This window comes from Branchiostoma belcheri, unplaced genomic scaffold (assembly GCF_001625305.1).
Source record: "Branchiostoma belcheri isolate BF01 breed outbred unplaced genomic scaffold, Haploidv18h27 scaffold3, whole genome shotgun sequence".
NCBI classification, from domain to species: Eukaryota; Metazoa; Chordata; class Leptocardii; order Amphioxiformes; family Branchiostomatidae; genus Branchiostoma; species Branchiostoma belcheri.
Window position 1 is genome coordinate 349,219 of NW_017803909.1, and position 16,853 is coordinate 366,071.

The window sequence follows — 16,853 nt, forward strand, 5'->3', positions numbered from 1 at the left end:
ACGGCTTATTTGCTTCTCCGGTACTTGGGAGCGCTGTTGATAACACTGTCCTGTTGGTACCGTCTGGAGACAGTTATTCGGGACAAAGTGCTTATGACGCGACTGGCTAAATGCGCTGCAAGCACAAACGATTCCAGCTCTAGTTACCAAGCAACAGTTCATATGGGAGAAAAATTGGCTCGCAAAAATGTTCAAGAGGAAGTTTTAGCCACCATTGTTGGTAGGTTGGAGAATACTTATATGGAATCCGTTGCCCCTTCCGTTTCCACTCCGCGCGTACTGCGCACACACGAAACCCTCTTAACGGCCCTTAATCGCCTGAATATGATGGCTCGAGAAAAAGAAATAACCCCCAGTTATTCCCCGCAGCATAATCACCAAGGTCAGGAAAAGGACGAAATGAACAAAATCAACATTGATGGAGTACCCAAGCAAAAATGGGTGGTTTTTACTTTGGAAAACATCCCAGTCATTTCTATTCTATTTTGGCTCTTGGTGGGGTTGGACGCTACAACTAGTCTTCAGCATTTTTTTACTAATAGCCGGGCCAATCTGGACACTATACCCATGTCCTGCTATCGCATTATTCATTACTACTGGTCCATTCTGGCTCTTGTTATTGTGTTGGGCTGTATTCGTATTTTTCCCATTTTGCTTGATTGTCTTCCCATAAGTCGGCAGGGATATTCCCGTGTGTTTCGCAACAACCAGCATCCTCCATGACCAAGACCGATGCCGTCTGGGGTGGTATCCGCCCCTTACGATGTCGAGCCATTACCGCCCTCATTGATCCGCGAGTGGATGCCAAGATTAAGACAGATGATGACGGCTACTATTACGTCATTCCTCATTACCTGGCTGATCAAATAATAAAAAATAGCCCAAATGTCCCCGTGTATCTTCAGCATAATTCCAAGTACTCTATCGGCCGCACACTTGGACATCGAAAGGTGACCGACCGCAAAATCTACGACCGAAATGGTCAAGTCATCGAAACCGAATTCATAATAGACAACCCGGCATTTCTCAAGGCTGTCATCGACGTTACTAAAGTGAGAGCCAATGACGTGGTCGGAGGTGTCATTGACAGTAAGGACGGTTTCGTTGAAGGAGGCCAGCGCCCATCACCGAACGACAACGACTTTATTTGCCCCGATCTTAAAGTGCCTGTGACTGCTCAGAGTGCGCTCATGCAAAAGTTTCCCAGCACCAGTTTCGCTCACAACAAGAAGACACAAGACGTAACGGAACTCTCCATTTGCTTGTCTGGCCTACGACCTTTCACGGTCATCGACCAGGTCAAAGTCGGAGAAGGTGATGAATTGATGGAGGGGGGGCTAACCGTCGAGGAATTTACACAATATATCGGAGCCTGCCACTCCGTATCCAACGGCGCACTATACGCCAAGACTACCGAAGATCTTCTCGCCGTTGGGGCCCCCATTGAATGTCTGTCTTATTCTATGTCCAGACTTGACGAAGAGGAAGCGATGTCATCAGCAACTTCGCCCCAACAACCACCAATTACGTCAACCAATCCCAAGCCGCAATTACCACCAAGGCCCACCCCCATCCCCTTAGACCAGTTAGAAGGCTTCGTAGATGCCATGTATCCTGCTAAATACTCCGCCGACCCGGAAAATTATATCAGATGTTCAACAGGTTCACCATGTTTGTGTCAAACCCAACCCACTAAGCCCACTCTGCCATCACCAGATACGCTCGCGGCGTATTCAATCACCCCTCCTAACGTTAACGATCCTTCGCCGCAATCGGCAAAAGGTAAAATCTCGGAAGCAAGATTTGCACAAGCAGCTTCAAGCCAGGAAATGCAGGCTGTTCCACAGCACAACATGCCAGACGACGACTCTCGCTCTTCCCCATCTTCCGACGCTGCAATTAAAACCCTTCACAAAGCCTTCAGCGACCTTGTTGCCTCCAGGAAAAAGAGTAGTAAACGGAAGGACTACTATTCAGACGACTCACTTTCGGATGCGGAGGTTGTTCGCATGAGACGCAAACAAGGCAAACAAACGATGGCGCTTACCAAACGGGGCAAGCGAGTTGTGCTCATAGACGACCATGATTCTGATGACGAGCCTCGCAGACCACGTGGTGGAACACACAGATTGTATGAGGCCCTCCCCCACTCACATGGCTCTTACTTCGGAAACGGTGACTCAGGCTACTCTCATAATCACCTTGCATGTTCGTATGGACAGCCATCACACCCAGGGATGTACCAACCACCGCCACCACCACCACAGCTCAATCCCCAGGCCGCATATAATCCCGGTCAACCCCTCCCCACATCTCTGACACCCTACTACCAGCAGCAACCACCACCCCCTCTACCACCCATGTCCTACAACCAATACAATTATCCGGCTACAAATCCCTCATATACCCCTTCTTTCCTTGGATCTCCCACTCCTGGAGCCCACCAGCTCCCACCACGACAACCTCCACCAGCTCCACCACCATCACCGCATAGATCCATTAGATCCGCCCATTGGGGTCCACCTCCCAACATGGCATTAGTAAGGCCATTACAGCAACCTTATCAAAATGACTACGATCAAGCGAATGGCTACGATCGAGCTGGAGGCTTCGGAGCACCTTATAACGAAGGATATGGGTATGAAGTATATGATGCTATCCCCCCGCCACATCAGCCTCCCAGTGGACAGGTACGAAAACGCCCGGCAATCGCCAAACGCCGTATTCCTGTACAAGGACCTTTGGCTGCGTCCGACTCCACCCAACAGGAGCAATCGCAGCCACATAGCGAAGATACGTCCACGTCTATGGAAGACCAAGCCATCGACGCTGATGTTACTGAACAACAGCAGTCAGAGTCAGCCATTACCGGGCCAGCAGCCGGGGCTAAAGTTGCCCGTCAACAACAAGCAACTCACTATTCTATGCCTACAAGCATCCCTTCTAGCCAGCCGCAGGCACCAGTTAGTAAGAAGTCAGCTGTCCTGTCCCACATTACCGACCACGTCAACAGCTTGTTGTAAAATAAAGAGACCTGGCGGAATTAGAGCAACACATGTGCTGTCGGCTGTTTGTGACCGTTATCATATTTATTAACATCATCATATATTGTGCCAGTGCTAGAACCAATTCAGGGCTGTGTGATTGAATAAAAAACCCATACGCACCTTAGATATGTTGAGTCTTTCTTTTATTTGCTACTGTTATTGCTCATATCTCATAGTTCTTAGGATAGGGCAAGTCGAATCGATCCCGGAAACATTGATAACCTAGCTCTAACATTCTGACCAGACTCGCGTTCCTGGGCATCGGTGGCATGAGCCCTCCGTTATGTACCAACATTCCTTTACAGTCCCCGATATCATCAGTCTCGTCTTCTGTCACATCAACCCCCTGCCCCATCGTGGGTGGCAGTGAAGTAGGCGAGCCTCTCTCCATCTCACTAAAAGATCTTTTACGCGCCGGGTTGCGTGGTTTGTGATTTTTGTCGGCATACCGAATGATGATATCCGGGTATCTCGGTTCAACTCGCTTAAACATATTGATTGTTTCAATACGCTTATACTTCTGTGACACTAGCTTAGTAATGGATTCACCCAAAACTCGACTCCATGAGATATTGGGGAGGGCAAAATTAGTAGCCTGCGAGTAGGTTGCTCGACTTCCAACCAGCTTGGAAACAATGGGTAATATCTTTTGGTGGAACAGCCTCTGTTCCTCCTCCTTCGTCTTTTCGTGCGTTTTCAATGTCCAACACAACAAGTCCAGGAAGGCATTGACCTCTCGCCATACCAGTGAATGGAAAAGCCGCTCAGTAGTTGCCTTGGCGTTATTGAGTGCCAGACTGATTTGTACGTTCTTACCGTTACTTTCGTGCAGCATTTGACCTCCCTTTCGGCACATGATGGGTACCATGGGGTAGCCCGGCACAGCACTACCGTTAAAGCATCGACTATAAACCTGTAACTCAAAACACTCTAGTGGGCGTAGGGCAGCTCGCCATAAGATTTCGCAATCTTCCTGCATGCCTTTCGTCGCCTCGTCTTTATGATAGCGCCGTATGACATCCGCTTCTGTCTCTTCGTCATAGGGCAACTCCACAACTTTATGTGTCCTAAACCTAGCTTTGTTTACAAGTTGGAATCGACCCTTGCTATTTTCGATTGTAGCTCGCTTCTTAAAAGTGATGTCATTCACGACGGCCGAGATGAAGGAATCGCTGGTAAGTGAGTTATTGAACTCACTATCTCGCCAGACCAATGGCTCCATCCGCGCATGTCCAGGGTTAAGCAAAGTGTGGTGGGTAGCTGTGAGCTGCTTGTTCATCACGTGCTCGAGAAATCCTCTTGGCATGTTAACGTTCGTCGTGTTTATATTAGCGTCGCCTTGTAGGAGACCGTAGGCATGGTCAATGCGAGCCGTGTCCACTCGCTTGCATCCTAACGTAGTAGACACCGGATATGTTGATTTGCTTACTTCCTGTGGAAAACTCTCGATATAGCTATTGCTCTTCCTATCCTCGACTCCTTCCTTACCGGTAAGCGTATGCTGTCGCACCACGTTCCTTGTATTAAAAGATGAATGCATTACCTTAATTTTGTCTGTTATGTTCATATGCGCAGTAGGTACGCTGTTTTCTGTGTCTTCCACGATTCCTCGTACCATATACCAGTCTTGAGTCGCCCTGTCGTAACGCACCGCTGCCGAGTGAAAGTAGAAATCCCCCCGCCTAGAGTGCCTGGTGTAAACCTGCGCTACTTTTGCAGAAACATCTGGTTCTACAGCATTCATATGCATAGGTGATCTATGTTCCAGGCCGCATCTTCGGCCGACAGACATTTGCCGAGCCGCCCGAATATCATCCATGAGAGTAGAGAATCGTGGTCTAGAACAGGGATTAGTCATTCTTAGCTTGATAGTCATAGACGCTCACTTGACCTAAAATGTTGTTTAGCCTCCTCACGCCACGTCCAATTATGCGGGTAAAGGCAAACATATCTGCTTTTATACCCCCTTCCCTAGCTCATTTGCATATTTATTTACATGTCATAACACGTTCACACAAAAAATTACAAAGAAGCACGATGTCAGTATGCGATACTTTAATGTTTATTGAAACAACATATAGTAATGTACGCAGTGGAGAGCCTGCGTCGTGCTGCGCCTGCGACAGAGACGCACCAAGAGGGTTGATGATAGCGATTTGCATATCATGTTTCTTAACAACAAAGTTTAAAACTTTAACAGGACATCTCTCTCTCCATAAAGATACTCAATGACTATCATGGTGAAGGAAATATTGAACAATATCCTCGGATCGCTGAGCTCACGAAAACGAGAGAGCACCCCACCGATGACTTTGACAAGTCGGTCCCACATCTCCGTGGCTTCCTTGATAAGGAAGAACTCTGAATCTTCGGTTGAGAACGCTATGATTTCTTGGCTACTCGGGCTCTGATCTGCCCTTAAAGCCTCGAACATGAACCTAACTCGGAAAGGGTACATCTCGTTGTAGATACGTGTAAAAAAATTAGCCTTAATCTTATGCCAAATGGGGTCAATGCCCCTTCCCATGACATACAACTGTTCGAACTGGTAGAAATGTTCCCGTTGGCGCAAGTGGGTTGTCTTGGTCTCATCAGGGGTCATCATACTGAATAGACTCGGCGGGCGCCTTTGCTCGACAAAACTCACGAATCCCGATTCAGTTGTGAGTGCAAAAAAGTTCTTCCAGTACGTTATTGAGGTGTCAATATAGATGATTTTTTCGTCGCGTTTGGAAATGTCCCTTTCAACGGGGTCAATTAAGACCTCGTCGTCATCACCGTGGTAGCGGCCGACTTGATTGTTCGGATTCCACACCTCTTTGTAGGCCCCCCGTTCATCACTTTCCGGAATAGTGCATAGCATTTTTGAAAAAATACCCCCCATGGAGTTAGGTTAGATTGGCGTCGGTATTGGTGACAGCCAATATTATACCGAAACATTGCTAAAACACCGCAGTCATCCTTCGTAGACAGAGCTGATATCTAATTCAAGTTTAGTACTGTAGCTGTATTAAGCCCGCCCCACCTGGTGAAGTCTGCACACTTCAGAGTGCCCGTGCTTAATGAATATGTTGTCTTCAGTGGATGATAAGTGGTCACTCTTCATTAGACAGGTATGGAATAGGGAGACTGGATATACATCGAGTAAGGTCCGCTGCCAGGTACCATGCGTCCACTGTCACAAAACCCTTCTCTTTTAACGCCCTTTATGCCGCCATCGTCGGTGTATTGTGTGTATGGTACCCCCTTGGCATGATATACCCCAATGTCAAATTTTGACACCAGTGCATGTTCAGGCTTAGTCGTACCCTTGTCATAGTTAAGCTGGACCCCTTTCAACCAGCCTTTGACCGCAGCAAAATTGGACGTGGCTGCGATCTGCCCTTCAGGCATGATGTTACAGTTCATGGAGTTATCCATGGCAAAAAGATGTTCCAGTACCTCAGTGGTGGCACTGACAGGGAAGGTCGACCTTTCCGTTCTGTAGTTGCCAGTGACTGCTCTATATGGGGTCGAGTTTGACCCGACAGGAGCATTGTTAGCTCTGAAAAGGTGCTGATACAGAGAGTCCATTGAGGTGGCATAGGGATTAGTGGTGGGTATGGATGATGTGTTGAACTTAACAAGGGGGATGTCTGTGGTCCCGGAAAGGGGGAAAGCCTCTCCACGGGGACGTCCCATGATATCAATGGGGTCATGATTAGGCTTCCCTGCTGGTCTGATTATGGGTACAAACTCATCACTCAGATTGAATGACCTGTTTTCACCTCCCATACTGGCAGTGGCGATTCTGACCTTTTCCTGAGCTCCCAGATACCGGTCGATGGCTTCTCGATCATTATCAGAAAAGAAGTTGTCTTTCCCAATTCTCTCCACCTCTTTCTGCAAGTAACCAGTCTTAGACCGACTTATGCTGTCCATGCTCACGATGGGCTTGCCCCGGTGAGCAGCCAAAGTTGTCATGTGGGGATTAGGGTATATACAGGTTGCCACGACAGCGCCGCCAGCGTACATGCTATGCATGGTCTGCACGTTCATGCTAAGTTCACAACAGACGTTGCCATCATCCTTGGGCTTCTCTGACGCCTCTGCACCAGAGACCAACATCTCGTGCGACAATGGCTTCCCAAATATGGCCGTATCAGAATAGATCTCCTGCAACCTTACCATATCAACAGCCCACCCGACGGGCGTTCTGGATTCGGCATCTTCTGCGAAAGCCACAGGCTTGATTCTTCGGAACATCATAATGATGGAGGCTATACGGATGTGTGGTGCAATCTCATTATTGAGCGCCATTTTGAAAATGTTGGATGCTAAGACACACCCATATGTTTGTGGGTTGTCATCTTCATTTGCCTTTGGAAGCTCCATATTTTCCAAGGCAAAGATATCTGGTATGCTGGCACCAAGTGTTTCATCGCCTAAGTTGTATCGCATGCCAGTGATAACAGGTCGTACGGCATGAGTCCAGATACTTTCCTTCAATTTTGCCGGGTCGCAAGCTAGAGCATTGACTTCGTTCAGCTTATCACTATGCTTTCCGTAAAGCTGCTGTAACAGACCAACATAGTACTCTGTTACTCCTTCATCATTGGCCATCTCCACCTTTCCCCCCGAAGGTCCATCTATTGGCAGTCCACCTCGTTTCATCACAGACTCCAGTTTGCCGATGTATTCCTGTTGGGTGTTCTGGTTATTAGCTTCGGCCATCAGCCGTTCCCCCCTAAGTGCATGGCCCTTAGATCTGATAACAAAGGCAGGCACTTGTCCTATGACATCTCTGAGGACCACGTCGAAAACATGTTTCCCTGTAACTTCATCAATCTTGGCCCTCACGTCACAAAAGGGGAATTTCTCAAGCGATTCCAATTTTTGCTGAGCAGACTCTGCCATTTGGTGCTGGGCGACACCATTTTCCTCGTACATGACATACGCCTTGTACAGTTTGTTGTAGTCTCGGGCTGCCACCAATTCATCCCTTCTAGTCTCGGTGATAGAAGCCATAGGCGTGGTTCCAAACTCGATGGCTCTCACGAGATTGGTGTTTAACGTTTCCTTGAAACCGGCGACATCATACAGGTGTGGCATCAAGAATGCCATGCCCACCTGTTTTGGGCCAAAGACCAACGGTGGAGAACTGTGCTCCAAGCTTGGTGTATTCACTACGATGTCAGGGACACCATAGAAGTGCATGGGTGCGATGACTCCCTTGGTGGAGTTTCTGTTCATGTTGGCGTTAGCAATGGCCGAGAAGTTGGGGGCGTCCTCATTAAAATCACCCATGCTCACGCGAAATAATTCGCGGCACAGCTGTACGAGACTGGGCGAATGCTGCCAGGTCTCATCGTTACCATGACCAAGGTTCCTAGCAATTGGCACCTCCTCCTGAATTGCTTCCACGATAATGGGTCCAAATCGGGTCTCAAAATACATGCAGGGGCGTGACGTGTTGATGGTGTAGAGGACCTGATCATCTCTCTCAAGCTCTCCATTCATTGTCAATACGCCATTAGGTCCTTCGTCAGCATGCTGTTTCTCCTCCCCATAAATCTTTTGCCCTAATTTAGTCAGATTGACAAGAGCCTCCCTTCTATTACTCTCCGCTGTGTCGCTGCCTGGCTCCTTGATGAGGTTGTACAAATCCTCACCAGTCGTCAAATTCTTGAGGGGATGATCTATCTCTCTGTACGCACGTGTGATGCCCTTATGTCCACACTGGTCGATATCATCACGGTAACCTTCATTGGGCTGTAGGTAAACACGCTTGCTAAAAACCCTGACCCCAGATTTAATGTCCTTTACCTGTCTGAGGTGCGTCATGGCATGCTCGCTGACCATGATGACTCCTGCTAAAAAGTTACTCCTTGCACGTCCCTGTCGGGCAATCTCTATATCAGCCTCATGAACATCAGAAGGTAGGATCACCGTGCTGTAGTCGAGCGATTGCTTCTTATCCATGTGTTGAAGATGCGAGTAACCTCTTTCTACAAGTTCGCTCAGAAAGGTCATTGGTTTCTTGCCCAACATGAAACGAGATTTAAGATGTTCCTTAATGTAGAGGTCAATAAGATTCGTGCGCAACTGATCCTGTCTTATCCATGCATTCATATCGTTAGCTGATTCCACAGCCGACGATAAAGCCGTTGCATTGTTTTCATGCACAACAACTAAAGCGAGAGGAATGGCTGTCCGCAAGACCGTTTCCAAGGCCTCTGCCACATACCCCTTGTCCAATGATAGCTTAGTATGTGCTGCATCCTGAGCCACCATAGCTTCCAATGTGGTACAAACAGCTTTTCCCATTGCCTTCGCAGTCCGTTCCACTTGTTCCGGTCTCTCTTTCACGATGGGTGGATCCCCGAACACACCCATAGAGTGCAGATTGGTGTTGAGCCGCACAACGGTGTTCACTACCGTATGTGGTATTTCAAAAGCTGTCCCCCTGGCAGAGAAGACGTACGGCCTACACGAGACAAAGTCTATTGTTTTAACCGGTATAGCCCCCCTGTGTTTCTTCGGCGCCGGTAGGACCTTAATGAGTACATATTCGCTGTACAGGTCGGGAACAAAGAGGGCAGAGTAGTTGAGATGAAACATGTGAATAAGCCCCGTATCCACGAACTTATCCACCCCCTCCACCCTCACAATCTTAAGTCGATTGCAGGCCACAGTGTTTTGTAGCACCTTGCTGAAATTTTCCTTGTGTGGACCACTTGAGAAATTCGGGTCCATGACTACATAGGCGCCCGATTTCACCAGGGCCGAATGTGCACCTGTGATGAGATTGACAGGACCATTATAACTGGTGGGCGTAACCCCAGAAATCAGTCCATTACTGGCCCACGGATACCGCGGCATATGACCATTCACGTACGCCATGATGCCACTGCGCTTTGTCGTATCTTGCCTATGGAAGAATATATGAAAAGGCTAGGTTAAAAAAGGCGATAATTTTCCCTAGGTGAGACCGAGTAAGTGAAATCGTCGCTGTGCAGCTCATCCCTCTAATCCGAATTTTTCTTTCTCGTTACAACTTCCGTTACCATCCCGCTCCTTCTCATAAAGCGCAAACGCCTCCTCCAGTAGTTCATCTTCTAAGCACTCCGCGTCATCGTTGTCTGACTCTGAGTCCGAAGGCGATCCATATTCCTTATTCGCCGGTGGAAAGACTGTTCCTACCGGAATGTTAACAGGACATTTCCGATAGAAGCGGTGCTCCTCCCGTACGCTCTCCAACTTTTCTGCCTTCACGAAGTCGTCAAACCACGAGTCCACCGTTCCCATGGCTGCAATGGTCTGTTTAAGTGCCATGTCGATCTGCTGGTCGTCTATACCTGTGTCGTAGCTATACACCATAGCGACCTCTAACTTCTTATTGGCTTCGGCGCGCGAGTGGCTGAGTATGGCATGGTACACATATCGAATACCCCCGTTATACTCCCGCATACACATGGCCTGAACCAACATCTGCTTGTAGTGCTTCCCCCTCGGCGACAAAAGAAGAGGGGCCCGATCAAATTTCACTTGAAAAACGACTTTCATGTTCTCGTATACGGTAATGACTGCCTGTTTGGGCCAAGACCGGATAGTTTTCAGGTCAATGATCTCATTTTCACCCAGGAGGTGTTGGTAGGTGAGATGTCCAGCCGTGTCCACTTGCAGTTTATCCAAGTCGTCAGTAGGGTACAGGTGAAAATTGGCCTTGAAAAAGCTCGGCGTTCCCAGAATTCTCTTCATCTGATTAGAATTCTTCACTTTCTTATATTTGGTTCCTTGTATCACTAGTTTATTTATATGCCTCTCTTTCTTGTACTGCAAATCGTCGGCCCGGTCCTGCGTACTGGGCACCCATTTCCCGTTTTCTAACTTTGAAACGAGCAGTTGTAGACAGTACTCCCGAAGAGAGTCAATGGATCCGTTCTTGTACATGTATTTCATGCGCTGCATCTCCTTATGAAATACCCTGGATCCCGAGTGTTCTTTGTGTTCCTCAACTTGTATGCTCTTCAACTCATGTGAAACCCTCGGTACACCTCGACGAATGAGATCGTCTATCTTGTCCGAAATCCCCAGGGCAGGTGCGCCCCCCAATGATTGCACATAATCCATATATTGCTCACATTTTTTACTGTCTTGACACGTAATTCCATCTGGAGTTGCTGCAACCATGGGGAATCCAACAGCCGGCAGTCGCCCTACGCGCCGTTCTTCCATCTGTCCCGGTGTTATCCCGTAAAGCCCCATTACGGCCATGCGCATAATGTCGTCCCCCAAAGCCTTGTCAATGTACATACCCATTTCCATCGGCCTCGTGCTCATGCCCCAGCTTGGTTTGTGGTGAACACCGTCAGCATTCTCACTCTTAAACACTTCCACAAGCTTTATCGCGTTCTTCATATAGGTGTCGATTTCCTTTTGATCAGACATGGCCCACCATGCAAACTTTTTGTTCATTTCTTCCATCCATTTCTTCATCAAAGGCCGTCTCGAGATGAAATATTTGTGAGGTTCGACAAACAGGTTAAGTTTCGTCACGTTTGCCAAATTTTGCGAATAGATTGTCATGAGCTCGTAAGCCTTCAATGGATTCTTGACGGCTAGATAGCGAATGCGGTTCTGCTCGTAGCCCGTGTAGTACTGCGCCAGACTCCGCAAACATTGCTTCAGCCTACCTATGACCACGTCGACCGTATCACAACTCGCATCATATAAATATGGGGTTTGTGTTTGATACAAATCTCGAGTAACGTTGCGTCCAGCATCGCCTTTTACCTTCATAGATCCAATAATCTTCGCCCCCGTTTTCTGTTTTTTACTTGAGTCACAGCTGTCACTAGAGTCACTAAAGTCACAGATATCTTCATTATAGGAACACTCGCGCTTTGCCATTTTGAAAGCGTAAGTATAAATGAAAATACCAACCGTTCTTACAATCCTATATAAGCATCCACATCTCAAATAGCAACACGTGATATCAGTAGTATTGACCAATGGAATTTAAGTATGACTTGTTTACCCCCCACGCAATTGCCCACTTCAGGCGGGAAATTGACGAAGTCGTCTCCAAGATGGGTGTGGCTGATCTGACTGAAGCCCAGGGGGACGGGATTGCCTGTTACGAGTACTATGCTTCCAATCTACATCGATTACCTGACCTCTTTTCCGACGTACTCCAGATAGACACTTCTACTAAACCCACATGGCTACGGAACCTACCCCGACTTTGGAGCGCAACTGAAGCTTTTTACGACACAGTTTGGGCCACACAACACGACCTCAGACTCGGCGGACTTATTCAGGGAACAACGATGACCGTCGTAGGTTGGACGACCGATCCCACCAGTCTCCATACTGACTTTGTCAAAAAATTCCGCAATGCCCTTTCCTCCAGCCAACCCCTTGGCCCCACGCTAAAGTTGTGGTTTCAAAACGCGTCCGACATACTGGAAAACCCGCTTCCAGACGATGGCGACAGTCGCAAGACTAATCGTGGGGGAAGTCGTTCCCTAGTCGAAAAAAGCATAATTGCCAATGACCCAATTACGCACGCCGTCTGGCAACTTATTAATGCAGTCATTAGATACGATACGAAACATCGCCGTGATGAGAGTGTCCAGTATGCTTTTCAGTATTATTCCAAACGTCGATGGGAAGAGGATGATAAGGAGAAGGAGAGTGACGACGTGGATGGTGCCGCAGCGTCAGCTTCCTACGAACTGCATGAAGTCGAGGAAAAGTCGTTCAGAGTCCACGTAACTAACGGGGGCAAACGTCTCAAAATAGCAATTCCAAAAATGAACTGGGACGACAACCCCGCTAGAGCAACTAATCAGATTACAAGACCCATTGCCACAAACACAATAATTGACAATTCGCAGTTTTCCCACGACCAAGTTGCCGTCACAAAAGCCATACTTGACTCGAAGCCAAAGGTCGACGTTATTCCGTTCCTAAATGAAACTACTCCGACCATGACTCCACTAACCGACCATGAGGAAATTGAAACCCTCCTGGGCGCATCCATAAGCTTCCCCCTATCCGCACCTATACACAACACAGCCACCGCATCCTACATATCCATGTTACGCCAACTACCCAATATACCTCGATTTGAACGCGGTCGCATGGTCATTCGTGATCAACAGACTGGTCAGCGAATATTGATTAAAAGGACTCCCCATGATCTTCGCCACAAAAACAAGAAAATCAAGAGAACAAAATACCGTCAACTTTTGGACCCTTTTCTCAGGACTGGGTCTGACCTGCCCCAACACAACAGTCGCCCCATCCAGGTGATCACCGTAGATTCTAGCACCTTACAAGGCGCCTCTTCCTTCTCCTCAGCCAGAGCACAGGAAACCTTAACAATTGTATCTCTCCCCCAATCATCAGCACAGAGCATACGGGCAGTCACCTCGCCGACCATCGAAGAGATCCCAACCCTTCCACAACTACCTGAAATTACTCCCCATAACGTTCCCCAAGTTGAGGGCCCACAGCTCATTTCAAATGCTCTTCAAGGTCCCCTACTGTCCATTGCTCCTGTTTCCCAGCCCACACCCCCGGCACCCGCCACGCCCCCACCGTCACAGCCCCTCGCAGCGCTCCCGCTACCCCCCACACCACACACTTCCTCCATCCCGACCCCACTTCCAACAACGTCGATACCACACGTTCCCACACCGACCCCCTTCCATCAAGTCAATGACAACGTTATGGATCCCAAAACGCCGACAAAATCTATCAGGATTCCCCCACCAGTCTTTACTGAACCCGAAAAAGACCCCACCACAGAGTGGAATGACAATGTTGATAGCGAACCAGAAGGAAAAAATCACATTATGGACCCGACAAAACCACTACCAGAATTCGAGATTCCTCTTTCCATGCCCACCCCCCTGAATACCACTCCTTACACCCCTTCCATCCCACTCGCCACATTACGAACCATTTGGGGGGAAGTACCAAGTGTGACTTATGCCGCATACGAGTGTTTACTAATACTAATAGACCACCTAAATGCACTCGGCCTTCTGAACATACAGCTTAGCGTGTTTCACGCCACAGCATCTGTAAGCCTCTTGGTCATAGGATGGGAGGCTACCCTGTCCCCCATTACTCTGGAAATTCTTAACCGGAAAAACATTACAGCTCGAGAGCATACTCCTAACATAGACGCAATGTTTCTCTATGGCTATTCTAAAGGTAATCCACCATTCTCCCTGTTTGGACCAGTAGGTCAACCTGATTGGTTTATAACTCAACTGGAAGCTACAGAAAAGCCCGTGACCAAGAACATCACCAATATTCCCGTCTATGTACTAGGATGTTACCTTTTTTCTGACACAGAGGCCTTGTCCTTACTACAGATGCATGCCTTTCGCTCCCGCAATATGTTAGATGAACCATACGTATTTCCCGACGGGAAAGGTGGCGCAACCCTTAACGTTAGCGAAGGATGTGAGTGGACTGATGTGTGTGCTCTATACCTAAAGAATGTACATGCCCGTAATGTGGTGGGCTCAGGTATGCGGGATGGCATGAGGCCCACAAGGAAGTACACATCCCAGCACACCCGCGCACTACTCACTGCTGCGGTGGGTCTCTTTTGTGACCCAAATAATCTCACGCAGTATCTTGAACTATGGACCGACTCTGAACTTAGAGCCAGTGTACCATGTCGCCTGCGCATAGGCGCAGACTATCTAAAGCTAGAAAGGGACATACAACTCGTACAGCTGCCCTCTGATATTCATGACACTCTCGTCGAAGCAGCCATTGATTTTCACGACATGACTGTTCCATTAAGCCGTCACGTAGACAGTGTGGCCTATCACTTCAATGCGCTTCTTGAACTCACGTTCATTAGATACTTACCCTCGGCGCTGGCGCACTATTTACTTAGCTGGTGTTCAAAAAAACCGATTTTATTGACTTATTTACCCTTCTTTGATTCACTGAAACAACAAGAGCTGATATCCCGGGAAACAGCAGGAAATCTTTCGCTTCATTATGAGCCATTCCTGACCGCCTTCAAAGGCGTCATCACCTCACTAAATCCCGAATCGCAATTGGACCAGCTTAGACAAGATTACATCAGTAGACACTGCACCGCAGCAGCGCCATCATTTTCGTAACACATCACCTAGGCTCCTCGACATTCCTGAAAACCCGCACAAGCATAGACCATCCCTATAATTAGAACTCCGACTGGCAAATTGCAGCCCAACACCCACACAATCGATCAGCCAATCAGCCCATCTTACGTCATCACATTAGCATACTCAGCTAAATATATTTTTATATATCAAGGGATTTGCTCCCGGAGTTCATTTCTCAGTACCCGCATCTCGAGAAGCAAGAGCCGGTGAGTCATAATGGGTTACCTACCACCTCCGAGCGACACTGGTTGGAAACAACTACAGGATCATCCTTCCGCTGTCCCTTCTATTTCTAAATATATTATCATGAACCTCATGACGATGGTCATGAACGAGGATGACCGCCCAGAACACCTGCAGACTTCACGTCACCACCCGATACCTACCGACCTGACCAGCAAGTCTTGCCCTGCAGCTGTGCTCGAGACGCCGGGAGGCCACGACCAAGTAGCTGGGCTGAAGCTACCGTTTGTCATACCCTGTGCAGAACAAGGGGCAGCTTACCCGTCCTGCAAGCTGAAGACCAAAGCAGAAACGTCACCTGAGCTGTAACCTGACATCGCCCAGAACAGGACAGGACTAACTGGAGGGAACTCGCGGTCGTCTGCTCAAATACAGCCGCTAGATGAACCTGTAGCAGACCTGCAAGTTTACACACAGCCATCCATCTACAACTCCGATCACCATAGATATATCAACCATTCGCATCATCTCACACGTCGTTACCATAGCTCGCAGGGCGCACTTCTCCAAATCGCTTTTTTTTTCATTATTCTCAACTAGAGAAGCAACGTCAGTCACAATGGAACGCCTGTCACTCGAGAATACCACCCCACGGAAGTTTCCTATGTTTTCAGTTATTACTGCATTAATTAACAATACATGGTGTCGCAACGCGCAAGTCGTTTATTTATTTTTCACGCCGCTACCAGCATAACAGAAGCAAGCGCAGCAAATCGCGCGAATACGGAACCACCGCCCATTCCCAATTTCTCATTAAATGGAGTCAGCCGACACCACCTCCGCCGCGGGAACACTTTCCTACAACTGCCGCATTCGTCCTCGAAGCTGGTATCGCAGTAGAAACATGAACTGTGCCGTCATGATAGACCTCGGCTAATTAGACACTGTGCAGTACTTCTACCTTTCACCTACAACTAGTATTCTTGCTTCTCAAGCATAAAGTTTGTAATGTTCAAGAAAGAACAAATGAGTACCTTGAAAATAGCTGTGCCCACTTGTCCTTGGCCAGTCGTAGAAGTACAGCTTTCTCCTCCTGAGATGAGGCAGTTGTACCGTCGGGGTAGAGCTGAAACAAGAACAATAGGAATGTTATTCAAGTTAGAGAAATCAGTCCAACATGTATTATGAATAAACCGTTTATGACATGAAAATCATTCTCCCGCCTCTCTAGTAGTTATTCATTTATTAGTTTTATTTATTAAAATACCAAGGAATCTATTGTGTAATAAGATAGAAATAGAACATGTAAATATATATATATATATATATAGATATATATAGATATATAGTATATATATATAGAGAGAGAGAGACAGAGAGAGAGAGAGAGAGAGAGAGAGAGAGAGAGAGAGAGAGAGAGAGAGAGAGAGAGAGAGAGAGAGAGAGAGAGAGAGAGAGA

General features: G+C 47.8%; 6 protein-coding genes across 6 annotated transcripts; 2 read left to right on the top strand and 4 right to left on the bottom strand.

Annotated features, from left to right (window-relative positions):
• The first annotated feature begins 719 nt into the window (after window positions 1–719).
• Window positions 720–3,023, top strand: LOC109473503 (WAS/WASL-interacting protein family member 3-like). Its single transcript, XM_019773379.1, has one exon. It carries the CDS (start codon window positions 720–722, stop codon window positions 3,021–3,023), a length of 2,304 nt encoding a protein of 767 aa, XP_019628938.1.
• Window positions 3,024–3,210: 187 nt separating this feature from the next.
• LOC109473283 lies at window positions 3,211–4,839 on the bottom strand. The gene has a single exon (XM_019773159.1). The coding sequence runs from the start codon at window positions 4,837–4,839 to the stop codon at window positions 3,211–3,213; it is 1,629 nt and encodes a 542-aa protein (XP_019628718.1).
• A 393-nt stretch (window positions 4,840–5,232) lies between these two features.
• On the bottom strand, window positions 5,233–5,910 carry LOC109473284. Its single transcript, XM_019773160.1, has one exon. It carries the CDS (start codon window positions 5,908–5,910, stop codon window positions 5,233–5,235), a length of 678 nt encoding a protein of 225 aa, XP_019628719.1.
• A 242-nt stretch (window positions 5,911–6,152) lies between these two features.
• Window positions 6,153–8,333, bottom strand: LOC109473506. The gene has a single exon (XM_019773382.1). It carries the CDS (start codon window positions 8,331–8,333, stop codon window positions 6,153–6,155), a length of 2,181 nt encoding a protein of 726 aa, XP_019628941.1.
• A 1,713-nt stretch (window positions 8,334–10,046) lies between these two features.
• LOC109473285 lies at window positions 10,047–11,939 on the bottom strand. Its single transcript, XM_019773161.1, has one exon. The coding sequence runs from the start codon at window positions 11,937–11,939 to the stop codon at window positions 10,047–10,049; it is 1,893 nt and encodes a 630-aa protein (XP_019628720.1).
• Window positions 11,940–12,118: 179 nt separating this feature from the next.
• On the top strand, window positions 12,119–14,870 carry LOC109473287. The gene is made up of 3 exons (XM_019773162.1): window positions 12,119–13,748; window positions 13,896–14,510; window positions 14,860–14,870. Exons 1-3 carry the CDS (start codon window positions 12,119–12,121, stop codon window positions 14,868–14,870), a joined length of 2,256 nt encoding a protein of 751 aa, XP_019628721.1.
• Window positions 14,871–16,853: the final 1,983 nt, after the last annotated feature.